General features: G+C 40.7%; 1 protein-coding gene across 1 annotated transcript in view; it reads left to right on the top strand.

The window, feature by feature from the left end:
• SLC7A10 (solute carrier family 7 member 10) overlaps positions 1-11,749 on the top strand; it is an 84,693-nt gene extending 72,944 nt beyond the window's left edge. The window contains exons 9-11 of the mRNA XM_048870776.2: positions 4,633-4,782; positions 5,644-5,821; positions 7,442-11,749. Of these exons, the coding sequence (XP_048726733.2) occupies positions 4,633-4,782; positions 5,644-5,821; positions 7,442-7,590 (477 nt within the window). The 3' untranslated portion in view covers positions 7,591-11,749. The remainder of the gene's footprint in view (positions 1-4,632; positions 4,783-5,643; positions 5,822-7,441) is intronic.
• The last annotated feature ends 6,725 nt before the right edge of the window (positions 11,750-18,474 follow it).

Genomic DNA, 18,474 nt, shown 5'->3' with positions numbered 1-18,474 from the left:
AATTATTACACACTCCCAACTCTCTCTTACTCCACAACACATCATGGGGATGAAGGCCACTTCCTTCCACAGTTTAGTAGGGTTCTAAAGGGTTGTAGTAAGCCTAAAATGTTCAGTTATATTTTATTTTACATTCCTCATGCTTCAATAACGGTTAGCATGAAAATTCCCTCACAGGCACATTGGCTGAAATCTTGGCCCCACTGCAGTTAATGAGAGGCTTTTGCATTGCAGTGGTAGTCAACTGACTTCAGCGCATCCAGGATTTACACCCATATTATTATTCTCCCAGTGTGTGGCTAGCTATAGCAGTCGTGCTATCACAGCCCAGCACTATCTTTTTCTCAGTAACCGTTCTGCATAATCTATGTTAATATAAAATCATGATTTAGCCAAAAGGTAGCAGTGCCCTGGCATCTTTCCTGCACAGGCTTTAATGCCCATACACACCCACATAACTCAGTGTCTGGAATCTTTTCTGGTTGAGCTGCACTACGCAATCTGTGCGGTGTATAAAAAAAAAACAAGATCCAGCTCCTATATGGACTCATTGGGCAGCCGAGCTGTGGTGATGCAGATGAAGCAAAGTCCCTTTGTCCATAAAAATACATCAGCTCAAATAATGTGCTGAGTGTCAGTGACTATCACTTTGTGAAATAGCCAGAGCGTGAGCAAGCTCCCTGTGCAGAGCAGAACTGGCAAATCAAACAAATGCCAGCTACCCAGTTTGTAGAGAACATTCCCTTTAAATTACTGTGCAAATTACAGAACCAACACTGGATATTAATGAATCATTCAGCGGTAGGGGTTTATTTTACATCTCGGGATGTACTAAGTGTTGCTCTGAAATATTAATTTCTATATAAATAGTAATATAAAAATATTATAGTCTGCAGTTACAATAGCAAATTACATCAGACTTTAGGCAAACCTAATTAATGCATCAGGATTTTTTAAATTAATCGTAGCCTGTGCATTAAGGTAGACCTACTTAAGGTCTCAGAAGATTACCATGTTTTTGCTGTTCCTTTCCAAAATTGGGTGTTTAAACAAGGTGGTCATTAATGCAAAGTGAATGGGGTTCAAATCATTTAAAAGTCTATTTTATTGGGGTGCACAGCTCAATAGATTCAGATCGTGGAAGCTCCTTCACCTGAGGTTTTCAAAAGGAGGCTGGATAGCCATCTGTCCTGGATGGTTCAGACACAACAAATCCTGCACCTTGGCAGGAGATTAGACTAGATGATCCTTGGGGTCACTGCTAACCCTATAGTTCTGTGATTCTAGATGCTATCACTTTAGGGTGACCATATTTCCCAAAGGCTGGGGCGGACGTTGCTGCTCACTCAAGCCCTGCGTGCCCCACACCGGAGCCCTGCCTCCCCCGCTGTGTGGGACTGGCATTGCTGCTCACCACCATTATCGCCCACCCATGTTCCTTTGTGCCCCACTTTCTTGACAAAAGTGGGCATTTGTCCTGTTTGCTCTTGCCAGCTGATCAAGTTGGCAAGAACAAATGGGACAAATGCCCAAAGTCGGGATGGCCGGTACAGGGCTTAAAAAAAGGACTGTCCCAGCCAGAACAGGATGTACAGACATCCTGTGTCACATGTTTTGAAACTTTTCCCAAGCATTATCCGTGGCACTGTTGTCCACCAGGATAGTCATCAGAGGAAACAGTATGGCACGCAAGCAACACTTTCCACTCTAAGAACTCAAGAAAGTATTTGAAGGGGAAATGGGAGCCAACCAATTTGGCAACAGGGTCATTTGATCAGGAATACGCTGGATACATATCCCGATATGAGTGAACACCAGAGCTGATCACCTTAGTGTCACTTACACCTGAGATCTCATCAGCCTAAGGGGCTTTGCCACAAAACCAGCTAATCATGGCAAAGAGAGCACTTAGAGCAAATCAGATGGAGGTATTATATGACATTGATATAAAATATTATGCTTTCCTATTTTAAACCTTTTCAAGTCACCAGCTTCATGATGAAAGTCTTCAAGGTCTCGAGATCTCCTTAGGGATTCACATGAGCAGCTGCGGAGTGGTGAGACACTTGGATCTCTAAAAGAAAAGGAGTACTTGTGGCACCTTAGAGACTAACAAATTTATTTGAGCATAAGCTTTCGTGAGCTACAGCTCACTTCATTGGATGCATTGGACCTCTAGCATTATTTGCTAGTGCCAGTGGCACATGAGAACCACCCACCTTCAGGGGTACTGCCACAAACCAGATAGTCATGGGAAACAGGAATCTGAGCGGGGTGAAGTCTCACAATAATGGAAAGACAAATCATGATTGGTTCTGGGATCCCACCTTGGGATCTACAGGCGCTCAGATTCTGGAATTTAATGGATGATACTTTATAGTTCTGGGTCATTTGTATGACAGTAACACTGCATATGGATGAATGACTATTATAGTTTTAGAACACAGCACTGTTGCAGAATAAATATGGGTTTTGATTAATGCAGGTAAAAATGTGATCAAAAGATGTTTGAAAAACCTAAGTTTAGTGAGGCGTAATTATCTCAATTGGGTCCCATTCTGCAATCTTCTGAGCATCCTTAACTCCTGGCTAATGTCAGTGGGGAGTGAGGCACTCAAGACCTCTCAGGATCTGGCCCATAAACAGTAAGTCAGCTCTGTTAACATTACACAGTGTTATTCACTAACAAAGCAAGTACAAATAAGCAAGCGGATGCATGGAAATTTCTACCAGCCATCTGCCAGTATCTAAACAGTAGTAATGCAAAAAAGATTAATGATATAGGTCATTTTCAGCGTGTCCCACTAGCTGGGAAAAAAGAAAGCTAAAGCTTTTATTCTTTATAATATATTCAGGTCACCTAGAACAAAGTAATGTACTAACCACAGAATGTTTGTCTACAAGAAATCTATCCTTTCCCATAAGAGACAACTTTAATTTTGCCAGAAGTCCTGTCCTAGAGTTCAGCAGCTTTTAAAAACACACATAACAGAAATTGGTGGAGTGAAGCCATTAAAAGCAAGTACAGTAAGTACTCTGTTCTCCAGTGTAGTTACACCTGCAGCACTTAGGATCAATCCTGTGCCCTTTGATGTCCATGATTAAAAACTCCATTGATTTCATTAGGAAGCAAGAAAAAGCTTCAATTCAGGGGGAAATTTTTGGTGATTAAAGTTACTGAGTTACAGAAAGCGTCTTCCTGGGAATAAAGCTTACAGCAGTTTAGATCCTATAGCATTCTCCAGTTAAAAGTCAGTCGCCTTCATTGGTCTTACTGTTCATTAGCACCCTCATCCCCTTGTGTGCAACCTGATCGTATACATTATGAAGCGCAAACACTGGAAATATGCTGACTGCGGGTGGCGGGGCGGGTGGGTGTCAGGTGATCAGGCCTTTTCTCAAAGCGTGTTCATTTTTGACATAGTACATAGTTAATATTGGTGCTGAACATTCTTCAGCTATGACGCATTGCAGATGTTCTACTGCTTTCTGAACAGAGTATCACAAATTCTGCCTTAAGCCAAGGTTGTTGTGAACAGCCTTAATATCTGGGTTGTGCTGGGAGTTCAGCCAACACTGTGATCAAGAGAGGAAAAGGAATGGAAAACCCCTCAACCACATAGCAGCACCAGGTACGCTACAGGTGCCTTCATGGTTGATGAGCTACACTCCCCGTATCAGCAGCAAAGAGTCCTGTGGCACCTTATCGACTAACAGACGTATTGGAGAATAAGCTCTCGTGGGTGAAAACCCACTTCATCACACGCAACTTTTACAAATTGGATCTGTAAAAGCGGCAAAAGATGCAGACTAACACAGCTACCCCTCTGATACTCCCTGTATCGCTACACTGAAACTTCTTGCGTGCTAGTCTGGAAGTCCCCGTGGATGAGGTTCACAATGCACAGGTTGCAGACTCATCTTGCCCCATGTCCCCCACCCCTATGCAGCAGACCATCACTGGAGTTTCAATTCAGGACCCTGCACACCAAGATGGTGGGATTAAGCCCAGCATTTGGTCTTAAAAATGTGCATAGTCATTTTGTAGGGAAAATGGGGAGAATTACACACACCCTGGCTATCTCTTACTCCACATTACCTCTTTGGGTATCCAGGCCACTTCCTTCCACTTCTGGTGTGTCCTCTAGTCATTGTTTGACCAGGGTTATCAAATTTTCCCAATGCCAATATCAATAGTATCATTTTCAAAGACAGCCTCTTAATTGGTACTCGCAGTTCTGCACATGCAAAGGCTGGTTTGAGGCTCCTTTGAATATTGGGCTTCAAGAGCTTGTCAGAGTCATTCATCTCATTAGCGAGGTGAGCTCTGCAAGTATGCACAGGTGTTATTGAAGGACCACAATCAGCAGCATCATTTCAGGGAACATTCTCCATGCATTTTTATAAATAGATCTATAGGCATCTGACTTCAACATAAAAAAAATAAATGCAGAATCTCCATTCAAGCCTGGGGTTTTGTGGTACACGTTTTATCTAGTAAACAGACTCACAGGAATCAGTAGCAACACCCAGTGTGGGATGTAAAGAAAAGGAACGTAATTGCTCGTTGCTGTTTTTAAGTAAGCCTTTCTGGTGATGACTCAAATAAGAATGTGCTTCTCTCTTGTTTAGTGTTTGACCACAATTATCATCATGCTTGTTGGAGACACGTACACATTAATTAATTATGTGTCGTTTATTAACTACCTCTGCTATGGAGTGACAATCATAGGCCTGATTGTGTTGCGTTGGAAGAAACCCAAAATCTTCAGACCTATCAAGGTGAAAATATTTAAGCCAAATTTCTTAGTTCTATGGTCTTCCTATTAACAATCTAAAGAATGTGTCAACCACAGCAAATCCCTCATCAGAACTTGAAGTACTGTTTATTATTATTTCTGTTGTTTATTATGGTAGTGCCTAGAGGCCCTGTGGTGGGATGTACCATACAAACACATAGCAAGAGACATATCTCTGCCTAGTAGTAGTTATAGTCTAAAGCAGGGGTGGCCAGCCTGTGACTCTGGAGCTGCATGCAGCTCTTCAGAAGTTAATATGCAGCTCCTTGTATAGGCATCGACTCCGGGGCTGGAGTGACAGGCGCCAACTTTCCAATGGGCCAGGACGTGCTCACTGCTCAACCCCTGGCTCTGCCACAGGCCCTGTCCCCGCTCCACCCCTGTCCGCCCACTCCCCTGAGTCTGCCATGCCCTCGCTCCTCCCCCTGTTCCCTCCAGAGCCTCCTGCATGCCACAAAACAGCTGACCGGGAGAGAGGAGGAGGTGCCAGTGAGTGGGAGGCACTGGGAGCCAGGGGTGGGGAATTGATGTGGGGGGCTGCTGATGTATTACTGTTGCTCTTTGGCAATATACATTGATAAGTTCTGGCTCCTTCTCAGGCCCAAGTTGGCCACTCTTGGTCTAAAGAGACAAGGCAGACAAAGGATGGGAGAGGAAACAGAGACACAGCGAGGTGAAGCCTAAGCTCACACAGCTGCGTTTTGCCAGAGATAGAAATAGAAGCCAGGTCTTGTGACTCCCAGTCCATTGCTTGATCCACTAGCCCTCACTGCCTCTCCCCTGTATACCTTACAGAATGCTGTTACATTTCTGTACATGTCTCTTCTCTTCCCTGCCCTCTTAGGTGAATCTCCTTGTTCCAGTCACTTACCTGCTATTTTGGGCATTTCTTCTGATCTTCAGTTTCTATTCTGAGCCAGTCGTCTGTGGAATTGGACTAATCATCATATTAACTGGAGTGCCTGTGTTTTTTCTTGGAGTATACTGGAGAAATAAACCAAAGTGTATAAATAGACTAGCTGGTAAGAACACATTATAGTTCATTAATTCAGCCTCACTGTTTGTTCATGAACATGTAGGAATTTGTTTCAACCTCTCAGGTCTACATTTCCACCAATCCACAAAGGGTCCCAGTGACTGTGTGGCATTCACCAAAACTACCATTAAATTATGCAGCTCTGCAGAGCTCTTTGGACAGGATTTTGCTGATCAAAGTGTTTAGATTTTACCCCAATTATTTACTTCTTGACCACATGAAAGAGAACTGCCTTAATGCCAATATACAGTATAAAGCTAGAAGCAGGAAAACATGATGCATACGGCACAAGAAATCATCAGATTTATAACAGAGCATGGGAAAACTGCCTATTGATAAAGATACCCCTGCCAATTTTTAGACCCTAAACCTGTACACAGAAGGAACTAGGTTTCTCTCAAAGTGCAGACTTTCAGTGCTTAATTTTTCAATAAGACATAAGGATGCTAAGGTCAGGCTGTGAAATGCAAATGGAGAAACAGAAACAGACTAGAGAGAGAACAAAAAAGAGAGAGAGAGAGCAGTGAAGAGGTGTAGCTAGCATGTGACTGACAGTAAAATTCAGAAGAGCACTACTAGCTTACCCGTTCTTTTCTGCAAAGAAGCTGACATCCCTTGTACAAAAGTGCTCTCATTAATACACCACTTTCTAGAATTTAGCAAAGGTTTCAGTGGCTTGTACAATGGGGAAATATTCAAAAAGTAACCTTATTGAAATGATTATTTCATAATGGTATCCAGATAGGGATAGCCCAGGTTTACTGCCAGGTCCCAGAGATGTAAGCTGAGCCAGTCTGACATACTCCATTCAGCTGGACTATGAGTATTCAGCTGTGGGAAGAGGCACGAAATTTCAAGTTTTATTTTTATGATGCTGCAACTTGTTCATTTAGGTTACTGTAGTTCTCCCTTTGCATGTTTTCTGCCCCTCTTTGACATGGCACATTCCTCCATTCATCCAGCTTGCTTATTTGGCCTGTTCAGCAAAGCACTTGTTCAGGCGTGTACCTTTAAGCATGCAAGTAAGTCTCATTGAGCTCAAGTGTTAAATAAATAATAAACCAACACTTAAGTGCTTTGGCAAATCAGACTTTAGCACTATCCCACCCCCACCCTACTTTTGTGACGATTTTGAATGTGTTCATTCCCCCAGCACAGTACTGATATCCATCCCAATGTATGTCCAGAATTCCCATGTGCATAAGATAGGAAAGCCAGGATCTACCACTCTCATGAAAATAAATTACACACCAGTCGTACATCTTAGCTAGAAAAAGGTCTTTAAGGTTTTTTTAAAAAACTATTTGCTTTAAGGCTAGGATGTCCAAAGGAGTCTAGAAACTTTCCACCCTATGAAAGTCAGTGGGAATTGTGTGCCTAACTCCCTTAGGGTCCTTTGACTCTCAGGACTCAATGCTTTAGGAAAAAAATTAATTCATCATTTTCACTGGAAAAAAGCAATAATATGGTATGATGGGGTAAGCCTCACCGTATGTGGACTTGCATAAACAGCAGAGCTTTGGATGTATGCGTGCTCACGTAGAAGATTTTTTGAGAGGACTCAAATAATCATCACTTTAACAAAGTGAGTTTGTGTTTTTCATAGAATCCATGACATACTGGGGACAGAAGTTGTGTTTCGTCGTCCACCCTCAAGAGGGAGCTCCAGAAGAGGATGATCTGCCTTTCACTCATTCTCAGCTACCACGAAGTGAAAAGTCCTTGAAGAAACAGCGAAAAGTCCTTGAGAAATAATGAAGCAATCGATGAGACAGAAGTAGCTTTTTGTTTACATGTTGATTTTTGCAAAAAGTTTTTCTTGGAAAAAAAAAAGTTTTTAGAAGTCAGATACAGAAGCCCATGAAATGAGCTACACCTTTACAACAGTCCTTAGCTCTTAGCTTTTCCTAAAAAAATAAAATAAGGAGCTGGTTATTTATTTCTGACAGTGTATTTCAGTCAGCAAGGAAGTTTAGTGCAGGTACAGTAAGCTAAGTTCTTCATCACCAATTCCAGCAGCCTTGGGGTTGTACTGTAAAGCAGATTAATCTGGAAATTTCAAGATTGGGACCTCTTCCAATAATGAAAATAAAATGGGGAAAAGTCAATGGAATAGGGAAAGCCAGTGGTCCTACTCATGCTCCCACGGGAGCCAGTGACACAAGTCTAATTGATTTAACTGGCACAGGATCAGACCCCACATAACCCAGGTAGTTTTCAAATTACAATCTAAAAAAACTCAATTGTGTGAACACTTCTGCACATGCATAACTTTACCCCTGAGAGCAAAGTTACACCCAAGCCTCTGTATTTGCAAGTTTGGGTATTAAAACTGTGACCATTGTTGAGTGAACAGTAAGGGTATGTCTACACAGCAAAGAAAAACCCACTGCTGCAGTTCGTGGGGCTTGGCTCAGGCACTGGCTTGTGGGGCTGTTTCATTGCTGTGTAGACATCCGGGCTCAGGCTGCAGCCTGGACTCTGACACCGTACATGTGGGAAGGTCCCAGAGCTCAGGCTCCAGCCCAAGCCCAGACGTCTACACAGCAATGAAATACCGCAGCCTGAGCCCTGCAGGACCAAGTCAGCTGGCATGGGCCAGCCGCGGGTATTTGTTTGCTGTGTAGACAGACCCTAAGAGCTTATCCAGGGTATTTACATACAATACATTAGAGCTGAATGTATAACTTCTACACTGTGTTTGATCATTTTTGTCATTATTCAATTATGTAAAGAAACCATGGAAATTGTGATATGATCTAAAGTAACTTCAGTCTTCAAGCAGTTTTGCAAACCAGGAGTTGCGGTTTGTATTATGAAATCTGAACAGCTCTGTTATTACAATAACCAGAAAAAAAGGTGGGTGAGGTAATATCTTTTATCTGACCAACTTCTTTTGGTGAAAGAGACAAGCTTTCAAATTAAAAAAAATGTATTTAAACTGATTTTAAACTTGGTTAGTCACTTCTTACAGCATATACTTTTTCTTCAAACAGAAATTGCAAGCAATATTTGTGTAAACCAAAAACACCAGCCTCAAATACCACAATCTTTACGTCTATACATTTGATGTGCTACTTTAAGAAACAAATGTCAATAGAGCAAGTATTGGCTAATCATTGGTGCTTCTAGGACAGGCTATCTATCTAAGGCCTCCTCTACATGGGAAAGTTTCAGTATAACCTAAGGGATGAATTTAAAAGTGACGGTTATACAAGAACCTCCTCCCCACCCTATGGACACTTATAGTTAGGGCCCTACCAAATTCAGGGTCCATTCTGGTCAAATTCACAGTCATACAATTTCAAAAATCGTAAGTTTCAAGATTTCAGCTATTTAGATCTGAAATTTCATGGTGTTGTAATTGTAGGCGTCCTAACCCAAAAAGAAGTTGTGGGGGGTTCGCAAGGTTATTGTAGGGGGCATTGTGGTACCTCTACCCTTACTTCTGTGCTGCTGCTGGTGGCGATGCTGCCTTCAAAGCTGGGCAGCTGGAGAGCGGCAGCTGCTGGCCGGGAACCCAGGTCTGAAGGCAGAGCCACCGCCAGCAGCAGAGCGGAAGTAAGGGTGGCATGGTATGGTATTGCCACCCTTACTTCTGTGCTGCTGCTGGCAAGACGCTGCCTTCACAGCTGGGTCCTGGCCAACAGCTGCCGGTCTGTGGCCGCCCAGCTCTGAAGGCAGCGCAGAAGTAAGGGTGGCAATACCGTGACTCCCCCTAAAATAACCTTGCCACCCCTCTGCAACTCCCTTTTGGATCAGGATCCCCAATTTGAGAAACACTGGCCTCCCACATTACATCTGTATACTATAGAGTAAAAGCACACAAGACCAGATTTCACAGTCAATGACGTGTTTTTCGTGGCTGTGAATTTGGTAGGGCCCTACTTATAGTATTAAAAGCCGGGGGTGAGGGGTTGGTTTAGCTTGTAACTTGGAAAAGGATTTAAGCTAAACCAAAGTCACTCATCTAGTAGCCACACAGGGGAGTTCAGAGTGATATAACTGGTAAAACTCTCATGTAAGCAAGACCTTAGTACAAGGATAGACAGCACAGAAAGGCACTGGAAAAGGTACTCAGACGATGTCTACACTACTGTGCACCTTACAATGACATGCATGTGCAGCTGCCCTGTTGTAAGATAAGCAGTGTAGCACCTCTTTGTCGCCAGGAGAGAGCTCTCCAGATGACCACATAAAACCACTCCCAACGAGGGACAATAGCTTCGAAGCCAGAAAAGCATCTCCTGCCAACAAAGCATTGTCCACACCGGCGCTTTTCGTCATTAAAACATTTGTCGTTCAGGGGGATTTTTTTTCACACCCCTGACCGAAAAAGTTTGAATGACTTAAGTGCATTGTAGACATAGCCTGAATGTCACAACTAAATACAAGGTGGAACAGAGTGTTTAGCATAAGTAGTTCACACATATTCTAAGAGACTATTCAAGGTGTTAAGAGTTCAGTGAGGTTCAAAAGCTTCTCTTTCACCAACAGAAGTTGGTCCAATAAAAGATATTACCTCATCTACCTTGTCTCTAATATCCTGCGACCAACACGGCTACAACAACATGGCAAACAACATTACAATAACCGGACAGTTATGCTAAAAACTTTGTACAGTTCTACTGTCAAATGGGAAGAAAAAGAACTCTACTGTATTTCTAGTATACATTGCAATGGGAAAAAAGGAACAAATTCTGGTATATTTCTATTTTTTCTAATGTGCTCACACAAAAATTCATCTTGCCTTTGAAGACAAACTCCACATTTCATCCATGTTCAATGAAGAAACTGTCCTTAATATTTTTACCACCAGCTGCTCATTAGAAGGTGCCTTGGCATGTTTGTAGCTGTAACAAATTGATATGTTTAGAGTTCTAGTAGTGACTTATTTGGTAAATTTATGGTGGTTGCAAATGTAAAAATGTGACCATTTTCATACCAAAGAATCTTTTGAAAAATGCAAAATCACAGAATAGCTTTGAGCAATAGTCCAATAGCTACTACTTTGTTGTAACTTTTAGAAATATAGGTGATCATATTTACTACTTTTAAAATAGCCATATCAATTTTAATTTGCAAGTATCATGATTTACTGTATTTTAAAGGCCTTGGTACAACAATTAAGGATTCAGTTGGTCTCTTAGTTTGTCAAGTACCATAGGACTACTCTCTACAAATACATTGAACCTGAAACTCAGACTATGAGGCAAGTTCAAGGAAAGCATCTTTCAACATAATTTAGCATTTAGAATATGTTTTTATTTTAAATATATACCTCCAGATGGTATATATCCAGATCTTTCAGACAGTAGATATTTTAAAAGGAAGCAAAATATACCCTCCTCTCTTTGTATGAAGTGGTTAATCAAGAGATTATTAAAGTATACATGTAGTTAGAGAGAAAGTGTGTGTTGTGTATATACATATATAAATGCTAGAGAGACTCTACATTTAAATAACCTTATGAATATGTAGCATTGCAAATGAAAGTTACATACATGAAGCCTCATTTTTGACAGAGGATGAACACCCATCACTGTGTTGAAGAAAACAAATTTATATTGGTTTATCATGATTTACCTTTGTCTGTCAAGGCTTTCATGACCAAGATTCTGATGTTCTTCAGATTAAAATTCATGCTCAGTGACAGTTTCAGAAAAGATTCCTTCCCCTGCCAATATCACAAGATAGCAAATTATATAGAGTTTAGCATCAACAATAGTTTATTTCCCCCAACAATGAAGATATTAAAGTTGGCTGGAGTTTAGGCTTTGCAGAATTCTTCAGCAACAAGCCTGTGCTGTTATGAGAAAGGCACAAATGATAAGAGTATACTGCAACTGCTTAGATTGTTTGTTTATTTGTTTAAGGAAATGAAAATCAGAATTAAAGGACCAATTGCCTCACAGTTGTTAATTGTTTTTGTCTGAAATCTTTCCTGATTCCGCTACATTTTCATACTTTAAAAATAAGAACCCTCGGGGCTTAAAATCAGGAGGCTTAATTTAGAGATGTTTTGGATTCAGGGTTTTAGTTTGGGCCCATCTTTAATCCATAAATCACCTCACCTGAAACCTATTTCAGCATGTTCTATTTAGTGATCACAAACAGTTTCATTTATAATCTCAACAAAATTATATTTTAAAAAATTTACATTAAAGTTAGTTTCTAATTTATAAAATATCTGACTGTCAAAATCAACAGGCCCAACCAGCAAGATAATTTCATGCTCCACCAAAGAAAAAGATCTAATGATTTAAGATGGACTGCATGTCTTTTTAAATAAGTGAAGGAAATGACATCAAAACTTCTATTACTCAGACTTCTGTCTCTTTCTGTCTTAGGTATTTTTAGAATGTTCATCATTGTCCTAGTATCCCTAAGGATGGTAGAAAATGGCCTATTAGTCCAAATTTAATGTTCTTTTTATCATTTTAAAGCAAACTACCAGCCCAGTCAGCCAGTTTTACCACCATAGTATTTTAAATAGAAGGGGAAAGGTGGGGAAATGGAGCCAATTTGATACAAAAAGTCATGTCAGGAATCTCTTGATATTTGATAGAACAGAGTGAATGAATAGCATCCAAAAGAGAGGTTGAAATATGAAACCGGTGGTGTTCAGGACCACTGCAATCCCAAGATATTTGCTATCCTAACTGAAACATCACTAGATTCCTCCTCCTTTACCATATTATTATTCTCTTTATTGTCAATATGTTAATTTTCCCTTACTTGACATATAAATCCATATAAGCTGGATATTAATTTTTCATTTCTCAAAAAGAAAAGCCATGACCACAGAGAGAATTATGCACCATTTATACCTCAATAGAAACATTTTTTAAGGATGGATAAACTACCTCAAAGTTATGGTGTTGTTTAGAGCTCAGAAATAGACCCATTTCTATTTATTTAATAAAAAAGCCCAGGTGGTATTACAGTCACCTGCGTACAAAACAAAACCCAGATGCCTTAAACTCCAGTAAAAACAACTGAGCATATTACTGGTAGAAAAAGTTGGGTCAAGAATTGGGCTTCAAATGAAGTTTTTAAATGGATTTACAGTCTCTTGTGCTTTAAGACTGGTCGTTATAGGGCCATGATAACTATTGAAAAATGCTCTGTTGCTGTTTTTAGCATTTCCAACAATCCAGCATCCCAAAAATCCAACTGGAGGAGAAGGGAAATTAAGTACGAAGTTACAAGCGTATTTAAAGTTTTATAAACCAGAAGAGAAACCTTGAAGTTCGCTTTACAGCAGCTTGGAAGCCAGTGAAAAGATGGATGTGACAAAGGAATTTCATGGTATAAAAATAAATCTGACTTCCTGTACCAAGAAACTAAAGCTAAGCAGAGCTGATGAAGAGTTTTGATGAATCAAAATCCTGCAGGTTTGTGAGCTGCTGTCAATACACAGCAAAGATGACATACCTCTAATTTGTTCTCTTGTATTGGGTTTAGGGTCTAGCTATAAAATCTGTGAAGTTTTGTCTCTCAGTTGGTGGTCTGTAAGCAGACATTCATCACTTCATAGGCCCCTCATCAAGTGCATTGGGCTTGCCATGTGTACATCCCACATTTTACTGAAACTGAGACTCAAAGCAAGACCTTTGTGGTATCTAAACAGCAGTTTTACCTGGTAAACCCAGAGAGAGTCTCTGTTGAACCACGCCAGGTCAAGTTGCACTAAACAGGTCAAGGCTGGAAGTCAGTGTACCACCCAAGCATTCACTGATTTAAATCAAAGCAATTTAAATCACCAATTTTAATCATGATTTAAATCAACACACAGGAAACCTAGATTTAAATAATTGATTTTAATCATGTTTTGCATTTATACTTTTTAGTTACTTTCCTAAGGGAAGGTTGAGTCTCATTAGTTAGTAACCTTTAAAACATGAAAAGAAAAGGAGTACTTGTGGCACCTTAGAGACTAACCAATTTATTTGAGCATGAGCTTTCGTGAGCTACAGCTCACTTCATCGTATCTCAAATAAATTGGTTAGTCTCTAAGGTGCCACAAGTACTCCTTTTCTTTTTGCGAATACAGACTAACACGGCTGTTACTCTGAAACCTTTAAAACATGTTGCTTTGTAATTAGATACATAGTCTTTACGCTAAATTTTGTACTTCTTATTGCTCACTAGGAGGATACACTACATCTATACACATATCTTTAAGCAATTACAAAGTTTAACTTACATTTATCCAGACCCTTAATTTTTAAATGTTTTGTTGATTTTTTTATTTGTAATTTGTGTTGAGCTCTATTGGGATGGAAATTCAATTAAAATATGCAAAAACAGCATTTATTTTCATTAAATAAAACTACCTTAAAAGTGCTGAATGCATGAGAAAAAACATGTATCAAAATATGTTTTAAATTTAAAACTGATTTATTAAACAAAGAAATTATCTGTAGTTAATGAATTGATTGTTTCCAATCATCATACCCTTCCAAATTTTAGAACCAATAGATCTCATTCTGTCATACTTGATTTTTATTATTCAGAGCCTGGAAGAAGAAAGCAAACGTTCCTGCTCTTTCTGGTCCAAATTGGTTTCTAAATTAATTAAATTACTAAACTGAAACAAAGAAAATATTTTCTCTGAACCTGCAGTAGAGACTACTGCTTTCAAAAGCTGGTTTAGCACTTCAGCAAACTCTTGTTCCAGATGTATAGCCAGTAACTTCCACCAGTGCCATGGTCTGATTTTCTTTGAAACTTGGCAGCCAACATGTACTGCTTAATACTATTTTTTGTATTTAGTGTAAATAATTTTTTATAGATTTTAATAAATGTGGCTCTCGACATAATTATCAATTTCAAATTTAATTTTAAGTAGGTTTATTTAACTAAAATAATCCAATTTAAATTTTGAAAAAATTGATTTTTTAAAATCCATTTGTATCTACCCCGGCACCATCCCAGTAGGTGTGATCCCAACTGGAGCAGCCATCCCAGCACATAGCCAGGGCCTGGGGAGGATTGTGCTCGGGCGGTTAGCCCTGTGCCACTGCAGCCACACGGCTATTTTTAAAGAGCTTGCTCTAATAAAGTTAGTTTGGATGTGCCTACACAAGCTGCAATCTCTCCTCCTGAATAGACATCGCAATGCAGACTTTGCGGGTGAAAATCAGCATTTGCCCCCATAAATCAAGGGCATATACATACAGTCTAGCATTTTTGTTTGCAACAGATTGTGCCTGTGCCCTCATTTTGCTGTGAGGGTAAAAATCTGACAGAATTACCACCTCACTTGAGGACACTTTGTAAACGTGGCTTTTGTTTCCAACAGAAACAAGGGTCCCAAAGTATGGTGATATCACTAAACCATGCCTGTTACCCCAACGTCTGATCCCAATACTGCGGGTGACGAAACTTCCCGTGCCCCACTTCGTCCTCCACATTGAAGATTTGACGTATTTCACAATGCTAAGACTCAAGGTCAAATCCAGCCCTGTTGTGAGCATAGTTCTGTTGAAGGCAATGGAATTGTGCCCAGTGACTTCAGGGCTGCATTTGGCTCTGAAACTACCTTCTCTTTCTCCAGCTCTTTAGTCTTGTTATCTAATCTCTTTCTGGTAATACATGCAAACGTCATTCACTCTGCATGCTCAGCATTGCAAAGCGCTGTTATCCATGTTAGGTTGCTAAGCATCACTTGGCAACATGTGCCACATACTGCTATGCCTCTCCAGCACTTTTCCCCTGTGTTTTTCTTTCACACCTGATGTGCCAGTAAAAATTCTCATCAACACCAAGGACAGATAGACATTTCAGCTGGCAAATAGTTTAGGGATAGATTCAGGGCTAAGCAGCGTAAAGGGCAATGAGACACCCCATCACCTCCCATGCAACCGCCCAGGCTAGGTGGACCTTGGGTTCAGCTGCAGTGTTAGGGGATGCTTTGTGCTTCTCCCCACTCTACCAGGTTATGGGCAGGAAATGGGTTGAGGGGGGGAATGGGCAATGAATAGACTGAGCCTTGCCTCCCTCCTCCCCCACCCAGCTATTGTGAGCAGATATGTGTGACAGTGGGTGAGAGGGGACAAGGTTTAAATAGAGGCCAGCAGAAAATTACTACCTCCCTGGAGTAGGGGAATGGGGGAAGAGAAGGGAGAGAATTCATTCCCTGGGGTGCTCTTGCCATCCCTTTTTAAAAGCTGTGTCCTTGGACACAAGTTGCCCCCGAATGATCAACACTGGCCCATCGTACATTCTGTGCAGAGGTTCTAACCAGAGAAAATTATTTAGCACAAACAATTCACGCTATATAACATGCCATCCAGCTGCTCTCCAGAATACTTCTCACTCTAAAATGCTACTAGTTTGTAGGAAAGATGTCAGCTCTTAGATGTTGCTGAATACAGAAACTGATATTTTATTTATAAATATTTACCACTCTGGTATTTCCAAAAAATTATATTTTAAAAAGGAAGCAGATTTTCCATTGCCTGTAGGATAATGTTGGGAGAGTTTACCAGCTACACAGCACTACCATCTGCTCAAACCTTTTTGGAATGCGGGGAGGAGAGGGAGCTTCTTTTAGTCTGCCTTGAAACTCACAAAGCAGCATGATCCATAAATTATCCTCAGCAAAAACAAGGACTGCACTCAGAAATATTTTTTCAGAGGACGCAGTCAAGGTATTTTTCATATATTTTTTCACTCAGTGTTGTTTATAGCTCTTTGTGACCTTGAAAATGAAATGTGTTTGCATTCAAGCTCCTTTGTGCCATCTGCTAGCTACACAGACCTGTGTGTTATTGTAGGGCTGTTCGTAACGGTTGAGCTGTTAGGACTTTTTCTTTTTAAAACATGAAATATTGAAGTATTTAAAAGGAAAAAAACACAGTAATTAGGTAATCTTTTCTCAATAGATATACAAGAAACCAGCATGTCAAATTTTGGGCTTGCCCGTTTTGACTTTGCCCTTTTATAGAAATGTAGGGTTTTGGCTGGTGAGTTCAAAGATGTCCAACTGCTGTTATATTAGAAATATACATTATACTGATCTGATGGACTCGGTAACCAGTGGCCTAATTAGGCCAAGTTTGCCCTTATTTGCGTTCTCTCCTCATTCTTTAATAATCCCACATACCACCCTGTATTCCAGCTGCAGGAAAAATTCCTGATTGAAGTTTCTCCCTATAGTGTCACTTGCCATGACAATTATCAATATGTTGTGTACATAAGGCAGGACAAGCCTCCAAATACTTTGCAGCTACTGCAGTAGATGTAGGTATTTCAGTTTGCATGCATAGCTCCCATTGAAGTCAAAGGCTGGAATACATGCACCAGGGACCCAAGGAGGCAGAGATGGAGCAGAGGAAAGGGCAGGCCCATTAATCCTCCACTCCATGCTCCCAGTACATGCACGGGCACAGAGGTACAGCAGTGGAGCAGCAACAAACCACCAGCTCCAGCTGACTCCTCACTAGCAACAGAGTGAGCAGCCACCACGCAACTCTTCAGAATGGCTTATAAAAGGCCAACGCTCACCAGGAGGAAACAACTACAGCAGTGTGACCAATCTCACAGCTCCACCAGCTCCTGGTGCTAACAGAACAAATGTTCATGCATTGTTCCTTCTGCACTTTGGCCACTAACAGGGACAAGGGAAGGTGAAGGTGTCTCCTTTCAAGGGCCAATGGAAGGAACAGGGAATAAAGGCTAAATTACCACAGTTCCATTTATTCTAATCTCATAAGAAAGGAAACAGCTCTAATAGGAAAGAAAACTTAGAGGAGAAGGGCTAATAAGGTATGAAAGGCATAACAATACATAGCAGTTAAAAATAAGCCTGTCCCACTCACTCATGTCATCCTTCAAATTTCTTTTGGACATTAATCCTTGCAGCCAACACCACCAAAGCCAGGGCTGGGAGAGGGAGAAGGACAGTTTAATATAATTTGGTAGGTTAACAATAGATATGATTACTTTTGCTGCCTGTGGAACTGAGGTCATGAGGACAAAGCCTGAAATAAAATATTGACATTTGCACAGGTTAAAAATATCAACTGCTGCTTGAGAAATTAAAATCCTGATTCACATGGAGACCAAAACTCTTGGATCAACAATGGTTCCTTAATTTGCCATTTTACACATCCATTCTGCTGCAGAGGCTGTCCATGAGTTTTACTATGAGTGTGTGGTGTTTAGGAGTTTTTTATTACTCCATTTCCATTGTAAGGGCTATATTCAATTTCAGCCTCACATCAAGAGTTACAATCTCACTGCCGGCGCCACTATAGTTATAGCTGTGTCAGCACTTTATCGTAAACCATGTCGTGTACTTTTAACGATTTGTACAGTCGTAAGATTTACTCGGGGACAAGTCATGCTCACGGCTCACCCCGCTCTTTCTGACTGTAGAAAAGTCTTGATGCCAACAGAATCCATCCAATTCCCCTCACAACAGTGACAGCATTTGAATCTGGGCAGTTGGTCCCGACCAGCATCGAGAATGCTTGAGAGAGTCCCACTGAAAATCAGGCAGGGAAGAGCCAAGGACTCCACTGTGAAAAACTGAACAAAAGCTGGAGAGAGGGAACCAAAACAATTGTGAGTGTCCCCTGTAGCTGTGAAGAATGAAGAGGCTCAGGAGCCCAAAGAAGCTGTTTTCAG

This window comes from Caretta caretta, chromosome 12, assembly GCF_965140235.1.
Source record: "Caretta caretta isolate rCarCar2 chromosome 12, rCarCar1.hap1, whole genome shotgun sequence".
Lineage (NCBI taxonomy): Eukaryota > Metazoa > Chordata > Testudines > Cheloniidae > Caretta > Caretta caretta.
The sequence above is the reverse complement of the archived record's forward strand: the minus strand, read 5'-3'. Positions and strand labels throughout refer to the sequence as shown.